This window comes from Sinocyclocheilus anshuiensis, unplaced genomic scaffold, assembly GCF_001515605.1.
Source record: "Sinocyclocheilus anshuiensis isolate Anshui unplaced genomic scaffold, SAMN03320099.WGS_v1.1 scaffold257, whole genome shotgun sequence".
Classification (NCBI taxonomy): Eukaryota; Metazoa; Chordata; class Actinopteri; order Cypriniformes; family Cyprinidae; genus Sinocyclocheilus; species Sinocyclocheilus anshuiensis.
The window spans coordinates 2,120,283-2,131,317 of NW_015539889.1; the positions used below are offsets into that span (position 1 = coordinate 2,120,283).

Here is an 11,035-nt window from a genome sequence, read left to right on the forward strand (position 1 = left end):
TATGTGGAAAATAATGTGTTTTTTTAACCTTAAACCGCATAAACACATTTCATTACACCAAATACACCAAATAATGTTCTTTTTAGCAACATCATATGACCCCTTTAAAAATATTTTGCTTATAATTTCTGCACAGGAGAGACTTGGTGTTGTTTCCAAACAAAAGGAAATATATCGGTATCGGCCAAAATAAGTTGAAAAATATCGGCATATCAGATATCGGCAAAAATCCAATATCGTGCATCCCTATTAAAAAGTTTTCTATTTCAAATAAATGCTGTTTTTTTTCTATTCCATCGATGAATCCTAAAAAAATTTATCCGTTTCCACAAAAATATTTAGCAGCACAACTGGTTTCAACATTGATAATAGGAAATGTTTCTTGAGCATCAAATCAGTATATTAGAATGATTTCTGAAGATCATGTGACACTGAAGACTGCAGTAAACTTTTGATCAAATAAATGCAGCCTTGGTGAGCGTAAGAGATTTTTCATAAACATAAAAAATCTGACAAACCAAACTTTTGAACATAAGTGTATTTTTGTTACATAAAATATATTATAGAATACAAGACAGCTTATAAAAAAAACTGGTAAATTGGGTTGAATATATTGTAAGTTTTTCAATGTTTTTCTGCAAAGTATTAATGAAATAATGATTAATTGTTCATCCAAATTCATTAAAAGGATTTTGATTTTCAGATCAGTGAAATTAAATTAAACACTTGAGATACTTGAGTTGCTATGTCACAGGACATTAGAGGGTGGAGCTTTCACGTTTTATAGAGCATCTGATTGGACAAAGATTTGCAAACGCCCTTGAGTGCAAGTCTGGTCATCAATATTTTTTAGCGGTTTGAACATTTTACATGCACGATTATGAGTAAATGAGCTATTAAAGCATGCATTTTTTATTTTTATGGAGTCTTTGAGCCAATCATTCAGAAGTCTTACCGGAGTAGACTGAACGAATGATGTTGTCTCCACTTTGTACGAAGGACACCAGGGCCATCATCACTCCCATGGTGGAGGACAGCGCCTCCTCACTTCCATATCGGGAGTAGATGGGCTTCCCAGCCTCGCTCAGCACAAACACATGCTTCCTGTGCTGTCTCCAACTATCCGCCGTCACATCCTCGTTCCTGTGCGAGGGAGGTCCCAGAGGTGTGCCGTTCTCAGATAAAGGGGACGAGACTTCTTTAATATCCAATCCCTGCTCTTCGATCTTACCCCGGGCTAACATGGTTACGACAAACTCACCCAAGTCATCATGGCCATTGTCCGCTAATGCAGAGTCCTCAGATGCTTTCCCAGAATCGCTCTCTGAACCACCGGCACACAGAGACCGGTCTTCATCGATGTGGAGCTTGTGCATATCTGTTGAAGGCTCTTGTGGCTGGCTGCTCTCTATTGATGTAGGGTCTGCTGACTCCAAGAGCCCCTCTGGGTCTGAAGGCATCCAGTGATCTTCATTCACACAATGGTTTTCTGATGGGACATCACTATCTGAGTACGCAACATCTGGAAAGCGGAGTAGAATCAACATGTTAGCCACTATAACACACGTTTAACTAGTAAACTAGCGCAAAACATTACCTGTCTGATCCAGATATTGTGGAAGGATGGATGGATCACATATCTTCACCTCCTCCATATTTCCACTGTCTTGACTCCTCTGATCCATGTCAACATGCAAACAGCTGAATTTATAACGAAAAGGTGACTTAATAACACCAAATCAAATGACAAATATATCAGCAAAGCAATTTAATTAATGAAGGTTCGTACTTCGTGTACAAATGTGAAGTCTAAACCCGTTTAATCTGATTACTGATGTTATCCCATATCTGCAGCGCTCCTGGAGTTTGAACACCGTCACGCACGTCGTCTGCCGCAGAAACTTTAATAATGATGAATGACTATTAATCGCAATAATAAGGACTGGTTCAAATCACAGAGCTAGCAAGCAGATTACAGGACAGAAACTTGGGCTAGTCTACGTTATTTATGGGAAAAGCTCATGATCTCCCGCGATAAATTATTCCTCTCGTGAACTGATTCACTAATCGTCATAATTACATTCATGTCTGATTAAATAAATTATTAACGATAAATCAAAACCAAGATCATTCTTAGCGTTCGCTCAGCGAAACTGACTCAGCCGCCGGTGCTCCAGGAAGCTTGACGTTGAAAACGCTGCAAAACAAATAGCAACAACCACTTCCGGTTGACATGTTTCAAAATAGAAGACCATAATGAAATATATCAAGTGTGAGACCACACTACAATTTTCTATATATACACTACATTTATTAGAATGTGTGTGTGTGTGTGTGTATATATGTATACTGCCGTTCAAATATTTGGGATCAGTAAGTTTTTTTAATGTTGTTTTAAAGAAGTATTTTAAGCTCATCAAGGCTGCATTTATCTTTTTTTCTGTATTTTTGATCAAATAAATGCAGTCTTGATAAGCATAAAATACTTCTTTAAAAAAACATGAAAAATCTTATTGATCCCAAACTCGGCAGTATATATATATTTACATAATATATGAATGTGTGCTGTGTATATTTATTATGTATATATAAATACACACACATGCATGTATATACTTCAGAAAAATAGGTTTTTAATGTTTATAATATAAATTATATGAATATAAATATAGACGTAAATAAATGTAAATATTTTTTAAATATATACTGCATGCGTGTATTTATATATACATAAATATACACAGAACACACATATATTATGCAAACAAAAACTTTTATTTTGGATGCGACTAATTGCGATTAATCGTTTGACAGCACTAATATATATTTATATATATATAGATATATATAGACACACACACTCACACGTGTATATCTATCTATCTACAGTATAATTATCTATTAATCTACATATATTTACATATTAACAAACATAAATATCTATCTATATACACAATGTATAAACTTATATAGTTACGTAATATATAAAATTTGTACTTTGCAATTGAGATATATATATATATATATATATGTGTGTGTGTGTGTGTATGTGTCATATATGTTATGATAACTAGAAGTACAGTAACTAGAGAAACCTCAAGTTTCACTAAATACTTCAGTACAGTATACAAACATAAAAGCATGAATTTGAATTGTTTACTGTTCATCTTTAAATAACCAAATACCTGCAGCTTGCTGTGCTGCATTGGTCAATATTGAAAAATTAGAAGAAAAAAAATCTAAACATTTTCAACATTCTTATACTAATTAGTATAATTTGTTCTGCTGAAATAATGAAAACACCTGATAATAATAAACAGTTGAGATTATATTTTTAATATTAATTTTACAATGTTTATTTAAACATGCACCTAACTAGGTCCATGACGCTTAATGAAATGAAGGAAAATGGGTTAGCCAAAAAAAGGAAAAAAAGAAAAAAGATCAAAATACAGTGGTATTTATAAAGAGTGGAGAGGAAGAAACATTGCAAGGTGTTGAAATATAGAAATGCAGCTGTTCTGTGGTTTGTACTGCAAGTTGTGTTGTCCATTATATCAGCTGCAGTCTGGAGAAGATTCTCTGTGCATTGCATTTTTCTTCAAGCTATCGAGGTATTCTTGTTGTGAAGCAGCCAGAACTGAGGCCAGAACGTCATCATCTTCCCAATCTGTTAAACCTAAAAACAAATCAACCACCTAATTAAGTAAGCTTGTTTAAAGACATGTAGTGTAGATCAACAAACATTTATACTGAAGCATATAATGCCTTACCGAAGGCAGTAGGTGACATATCCTGCATTAGAGTCCTGTAGCCCAGGGTTGGGTAGAGAGACACAAGGGAAGAGTTGGCAGAAGACTGATGACTTGGACCTTGAAAAGAAGTCCAGGAAGAATCGGTTAGTAAGCAAGAAATGCGCATTAGTGTAAGCAAAGAAAACATACACATACATACATACCTGGGGCACATGGTGACGGGGGTTTAGGAAGAACCAGGGAAGCTCCAGCTGGGGAGGGGGGTTTGACAGGGGGTTCAGGGTGAGCCGGGCCTGGATGCTCTGGAGAGGGGGCAGAGCTGCGCTGGCGGGGAGACCGGCATCCCCAGTCCTCAAAGCCGCTGGATGTAGCAGCTGTGGCAGAACTGCAGGTGGCACTAGCTTTACGAGGCTGAATGGAAAAGCAGAGAGGGAAATGTTTCAAAGTTGCTTAAACTTAGTTTGATTAGGACAGGTGGAATGGTTTCATACCTGTCTTGCTTGCTTCTCTTGGTCCTGAAGCCACTGCAGGTAGGACTCACGAGCCACCTGCTCCTCGATGGCCTCATTGGTGGCCTCCCAATCTGTTGCTCTCTTCTTGTCCTCCAGCATCTGCTGCTCAATCCAAGACTCCTCAGATGTCTTAATAGCGTTTTTCATGAGACTCTGGTCAGCATACTACACAGAAACAAAATAACAAATATTAAAGGAACAGTTCGCCCAAAAAATGAAAATTTACTCGCCCTCAGGCCATAAAAGATGTAGATAAGTTTGTTTCTTTATTGGAAATGATCTGGAGAATTTCAGCATTCAGCATTACATTATGCTCACCAATGGATCCTCTGCAGTGAATGGGTGTCGTCAGAATGAGAGTTCAAACAGCTGATAAAAACATCACAATAATCCACATGTAATCCACACGACTGCACTCCATCAATTAATGCCTTGTGAGTTGTTTATTAGCTGTTGAACTCTCACTCTGATGGCACCCATTCACAACAGAGGATCCATTGGTGAGCAAGTGATGTAATGAAGAAAACCCAACCACATCTTGGATGGCCTGAGGGTGAGTACATTTTCAGCAAATTTTCATTATTGAGTGAAAAAAAAATACTATACGGGTAAACACTTGTGCATCATATCATGTTGTGCATCATATTTACAACACCTACCCCCGGTTTGAAGGAGGGGAGGCCCAGCCCCACCCCAATACTGGCCTTGTGGGGATTCACCACAGAGTTATAATGGATGTTTTTATGGTAACTGACACGTATTGGCTCGTCGTTATTCTCTTGGATGCCATGGAACGTATTTATTGGCTCTGGAAATTGGGAGTTTTCAAATAAAATTAAAAACTATTTCCTCTTCTTTCCTAAAATATACCACAGACAGCCTATAAGATGCCAGGAATTCAACAGACATTAACTAACCTATGCCATACTGGTAAACCTCCACCGGCCGGTTGTACATTTCTGCCATGGCTTGCATCTCAATGTGGTTCCCATGACAGTTGTTCTTCCTCTTTCTGTTAATGTATGTGGTGAAGTCCTCTGTGACATAACTGGAGAAGTAATCCGCATTTTTCGTCTGCAATGCAAGTATAAACAAAAAATCTCAACTTGGTCAATAATTAAAAAGGGTAAAATTCACACTTCAAAGTTAACAATTTTTTTTTTAAATGCAAATCATTTATTCTTAAATATTCAACTGACTCACCAAATAATCCATACACTGCTTCCGTACCACATCATGCATCTCTTGGTCTCCATATACTTGATCAGCTTGAAAAAAAAAAAAGATAAAATGATAAAAGCACATAACAAAATCACTCAATTTAAAGTGTAAACTTAAAATATAAAAATAAAAGCGAATTCAAAACATTAATAAAAGCTGCATTAATATATAAATAATACTAAAATAACACTGTTACATGTGTAATCTATAATTGTGTCAATTGTCAATTACTTTCCATGACTTTACCAGTCATTCATAATTACTTTTAAACATTTATTTTATAGATACTGCAACAAGAAATTTCATACAACAACAATAATAATAATAGAGAAATTACAGATTTTTTAAAGGTTTTAATAATTTCCATGACTACTTTAGGACTGAAAAAAAGTATATTTCTAGGGTTTCTCTAATTGTGGAAACCCTGCCACAATACGGTACCTATGCGCTGAAAAAGCCACATGATTACATGATCTGCACTGCTAAACTATAATTTCAGCATATTCAAAGCACAGCATATGTCCTAAAGGCAAACTAACTCAGCTTTTAAGTAAACTCTTAAATAGACAAAGGAGGGAAATATTACCAACTGCTCTGAAAAGACATGCTCCATCTTCGTTCATTTTTTTGATTTCAAAGCCTTTATTTTCCCTCAAGGATTTCTCAAACCATTCTTCTTGCTGTAGGCCAAAAAGTAACCAAGAAAGTACATTATAAGACAACGAGGACATATGGAGTATTTATTCTGAACACCAAAACAGACAGTGTTCCCAAAAATTATTTGCAAATAAAGATTAATAGTTTATTCAAAAATTTTGTTGATTAGTTCTAACTAACATCCCATTTCCACATAATAAATGACAAGCTCAGTCACCATCGACTTTAATTTTGTTTTCATTATGTAGGGTTACTTTTATGAGGCTATCTAATAATTTCAAGTTTTTATGTCACAATTGTGAGATAAAATGATGACTTACATCTTAATTTACCCTGCTATTTTAGTAATTATGATTTACCAAAGCATTATTTATTTTTATTTTTTTGTGGTGGTAATTGGGCTTTCATAGAATTAAGAAGCAAAAAATAAACCAAACGGTCTATAATCAGTCAACAATTAAAGAAAAAAACTCGAAAGAACCAAAAGTTAAACAGATATCTAGTAATGTACATCTTAAGAGAACCTCTAATTCTTTTTTTCAAGAATGAATGACATTAAAAACGTTTAAAATAATATTTACGGTAAAAGAGAACATTTAGAGAGAATTAAAAACCTTTCCGTTATGCTTTAGAATAGCAGCTATGCATTTAATGCATTTTAGAGGATGACACAACTGGCACCCTGTTCTCGTGTTGCCAAGTGTCCTGACAAATGCCAGTTTCCAGTACCTGCTCGACTGTGGCGGGGTCCTCAAGCTGAAGTCTGGCCGCATTCTCATACTCATCCTCACTGTTGTTGCCTCCAGCTCCCTCCTCGGGTTCCGAGACTGGACTGTCTCCCCCTCTACCTCCTCCACCTGTCAACCCGCTGGAGCAGACCGCCTGTCGTCTCCGCTTGCTGAGTCCAGGTCCCGAGCAGCAGCTTCCAACACCACCTGCGCCGCAGGGCAGCTCGACACGACCTGCAACCACAACCGAGTTCGCGCTCCCTTCGCACTGCACGACCGGTGCTCCAGCGGCACCGGGCTGCGGGGAGGCCTGCTGCGGGCGAGCGCTCGCCTCGATCCGGCGCTCCTCTCTGGACGTGTGCGGTGTGGCCTGATATGTCCACGGCGGCGGAGAGGCCCTGGGTCGGGACCCCGATCGTCCTGCGAGGGGATGAGGGTGCGACTCAGAGCCGCCTCTTCTGTCCGGTTCGTCCGTATGATCACCGCCACCGGCTGTAGAGGCCGGTTTCTTCTTCGGGAGGATTGTCATCGCTGGCCAGCTTGCGGTGATTTATGTTGTTATGAGTTACACACAGAGCATAAACAGCCGTTTTCGCTTGTCTATGAATAGTTTGTTCGCTGCATTTATAGTTACACCCGTCCAAACATAATACGGGGTGTCGGTGAATTAACACAGTCGTCACAGATCGACTTTATTCCTTCGGTTTCGAGGTTTTTCTTTCGTAACAACGACAGAACGAGCGTTCGACAAACATCAACAAAACCACAATGCGATTTTACGTCACTTCCGACGCTTGCTCTGCTTTGTGCTAACAAATGGGCTCATATTGCTTTGTACTGCCCCCTACCGCATTAACCCTTCGATTGACTGATTTTTGACCCGTTTCCAGAGAACACCACATTAGAACCAGTATTTGTGACCTTGTAGATTTGTTTTTATATATTTAAAACAAATTTTAATGTATGAGTTTCTTTCTTCTGCTGAACACAAAAGAAGATATTTTGACGAATGTTGGGAACCAAACAGTTGCCGGTAGCCATTGACTTCCATAGTAGGAAAAAAAATGCTATGGAAGTGAATGGCTACCGTCATCTGTTTGGTTAAAAACATTGGTAACACTTTACAATAAGGTTCATTAGTTAACATTAGTGAACTACTTTAGTTAACATGAACTAAGCACGAACAATACTTCTACAGCATTTATTAATCTTAGTTAATGTTAATTTCAACATTTACTAATGCATTATTGAAATCAAAAGTTATGCTTGTTAACATTAGTTAATGCACTGTGAATGAAGATGAACTAACAATGAACAACTGTATTTTCATTGACTAACATTATCAAAGTTTAATAAATAGTGTAATAAATGTATTGTTTATTGTTTGTTCATGTTAGTTAATACATTAACTAACATTAAGACGAATGTTGTTGATAACTAAACTAATAGACGTAGCCATTGACTTCCATAGTTTTTTTCCCTCATATACTATGGACGTCAGTAGCTACCATCAACTGTTTGGTTACACGAATTCTTCAAAATATATTATTTTGTGATAAACAGAAAAAAAACTCATGAAGGTTTGGAACGACATGCGCGTGAGTAAATGATGACAGAATTTTCATTTTTGGGGTGAACTATGCCTTTAAAGAGGCAATACGTGTGTCTCGTGTTTGTCATTCACCAACACTGCTGAATCTTGATTCTGATTGGTTCATAATCATTCTATAATTGCACGGCTATGAACTAGTTCCAGGTGTGTTGACCACATTATTGCTTTGCCACAGTATTTCAGTTGTTTTAAACACCAATATAACATACTAAAGCAAAAGAACAGTAAAAATGATACATCAGTCAAATTGTATAAAAATGACCATTTCATTTAAAAGATTACATTTAATGTCTATAGAAAGCATGTTGTCTCTCTTTTTGTTTGTCCAAAAATTGCTTAGAAACTACTCAAGCTGGATTACTAGTTCAAAAGTGATGCTTTCAAATAAGTAACAGAGGTTATTATTATTATTAAGTTCAGTAACTTACTCCAGATTGGTAAATTCCTTAAAGTTAATGCACTCCCTGAGGTGATAGTGTGGCCATGAGCTGTGTAAGAACAGTGTAGGAACACCTCCGGGTGTGCATTCATTTCCAATAATTCAACAGTTGAACATCAATTATTCCTTACTTCCATTTTTTTTTTTGTATCTCTGTTAACCCAGTTTGAATCTAAACACATTTTCAAAGACTTCACCCCTCACACATACTAAGTCAATGAGAAACTAACATGATTTTATATGATAGGGAACAATGGGTGAAAATCCCCAGAGTAAATGGACCATTGGATGCAATTCTGTTCTAAAACACTATGAGAACAAAAACACTCACAATCACAAACACATGATTTCTTACATATCAATTGATTTTTCAGGATTTTATTAAATCATTTTTTTCCAACATGCATTCAATCAATACATTTTTATTCCAGTGCTCTGTTACATCTTTTAAATGAAAACAAGACACCCACAAAATTCATCAAGGTTAAGTAAGCCTATCTGGAACCTGAGTTTACAGTAACTGCATGGTCATCATTTAATATTAACTGCTTCTTTAATTAATTCTGAAAATACAAGTAATTGAACAATAATGCATGGTCTTCTTTTCCCCTCTCCTTTACTAAGATACAAGTGACTGCTCTGAAAGCCAGTTGCATGTGACAATAAAAGGATCTCAAAGTCAGTCTCTAAAATGTTACTATTTTAATTTAAATTAGTCAGTAAATACTGATCAATAGAATATATTTTTGTTTAAAATCAGTATTTCTTGGGAAGCTCAAGGAAACATGATACAACTAAAAATCTCTGATCAAAACTTTGTTGTTTCATTATAGATTGTCATTGCTTTTTCTTAGTAATCTATCATTTTTAATAAATATGATTGAGAATACACGATATCGCACACAAGACACTTAAAACATTTATTCTGAAACAAAGTTATGGCACATTTTTTTAAACCAAAGAGTTCAAAGAGAGTGCACTCCACTGGTTGAACTGTTGAAGCACATTTGATCCCAACATGTCTCTGTAGCTCTGACAGTCTCATTCGATCTTTTATGATATGTATTTAGGATAAGGTGATAAGGATGGAGATGACACTGAAGCTGAATATGACTCACTGATGTGTGCCCAAGTTTAATGTCCGATTCCATTTGGACACATCAGAGACAAACAATTAGTCCTTCAAGAAATGCTGGTGCAAGAAATTTTCTGTTGTTTTTTTCTCCAGAGGGACTCTGTTTGGACAGTCTTCTTCATCATGAATTCATGAATCTATAATTTCAACTCAACTGGTGATGCTGTGGTGACAAGGGAAATATTAAAGGGGACAAATACTTCCAGTCTCGAAGCTGATGTGAGAGTTCCACACCACAAAGAATCCACTGATCCTCTAATTCCTGTACATATCGTACTATTCATTTATACATTACATTAGTGTCCTTCTCACCCAGACTCTTTTATTGGTGCAGCTATTATATACATACATACAACACAGTCAATTAATAATAATTAAAAAAAACACGTACAAATTATTATTTTTATTTTTTTGTACCTCCTGGTCTTTATTGGGTTCTATCTGGTTCAACTTTGATCTCTCCGTTCTGCTTGTCGCTGGATTTCTGTGAGAGATGAGTGGAAACGGTGGCTGCCTGGACCACGGCTTTGAAGCTGCGCTTGCGTTTCTGAACGTTCTGCTCTGGGTGGAAGATGATGACGTAGACTTTGGGGATGTAAAACATGCCCAGGGACACCATGGCGCTCAAGCTCATGGACACGGTCAGCGTGGTGGTTTGAATGAACATCTGGTTCAGGGCAGAAAAAAGATTAAGAGTAATATTTCAGCCTGGCCTCAGCCACGACCTATCACCTGATGCAGATCAGCAGTCAGGGCTTTAGCGCTGAGATATCACTGCACATTACACACACACACACACACATATACAGTATATATCAGGGGCGTTTCCTCCGAGGAGGCAAGGGAGGCAGTGTCTCCTCAAAAAGTTGGATGAGAAAATAATCGATATTACAAAAATAAAACAGCGCAAATATGACTAAATATGATATTAAAAGTCTAAAAGTCACTCGTTTTTATAAAGTAACACTGTCCAACA

At 37.0% G+C, this 11,035-nt stretch overlaps 2 protein-coding genes across 5 annotated transcripts in view; both read right to left on the reverse strand.

Moving 5' to 3' along the window:
• The window catches only part of LOC107685668 (vacuolar fusion protein MON1 homolog B-like), a 17,758-nt gene extending 15,558 nt beyond the window's left edge, over positions 1–2,200 (reverse strand). For 3 of the 4 annotated variants that reach the window (XM_016482342.1, XM_016482341.1, XM_016482346.1), the window contains exons 1-3: positions 1,790–2,200; positions 1,598–1,701; positions 956–1,522 (exon numbers count right to left, since the gene is read on the reverse strand). In XM_016482342.1, the coding sequence (XP_016337828.1) occupies positions 956–1,522; positions 1,598–1,685 (655 nt within the window). In that variant the 5' untranslated portion in view covers positions 1,686–1,701; positions 1,790–2,200. The remainder of the gene's footprint in view (positions 1–955; positions 1,523–1,597; positions 1,702–1,789) is intronic. The other variant, XM_016482343.1, reaches the window with a different exon arrangement.
• A 1,170-nt stretch (positions 2,201–3,370) lies between these two features.
• LOC107685670 (OTU domain-containing protein 5-A-like) lies at positions 3,371–7,665 on the reverse strand. The gene is made up of 9 exons (XM_016482348.1): positions 6,875–7,665; positions 6,075–6,168; positions 5,471–5,535; positions 5,185–5,341; positions 4,927–5,075; positions 4,247–4,432; positions 3,959–4,166; positions 3,774–3,872; positions 3,371–3,679 (listed from the first exon to the last, which is right to left on the reverse strand). Exons 1-9 carry the CDS (start codon positions 7,400–7,402, stop codon positions 3,558–3,560), a joined length of 1,608 nt encoding a protein of 535 aa, XP_016337834.1. The 5' UTR covers positions 7,403–7,665; the 3' UTR covers positions 3,371–3,557.
• Positions 7,666–11,035: the final 3,370 nt, after the last annotated feature.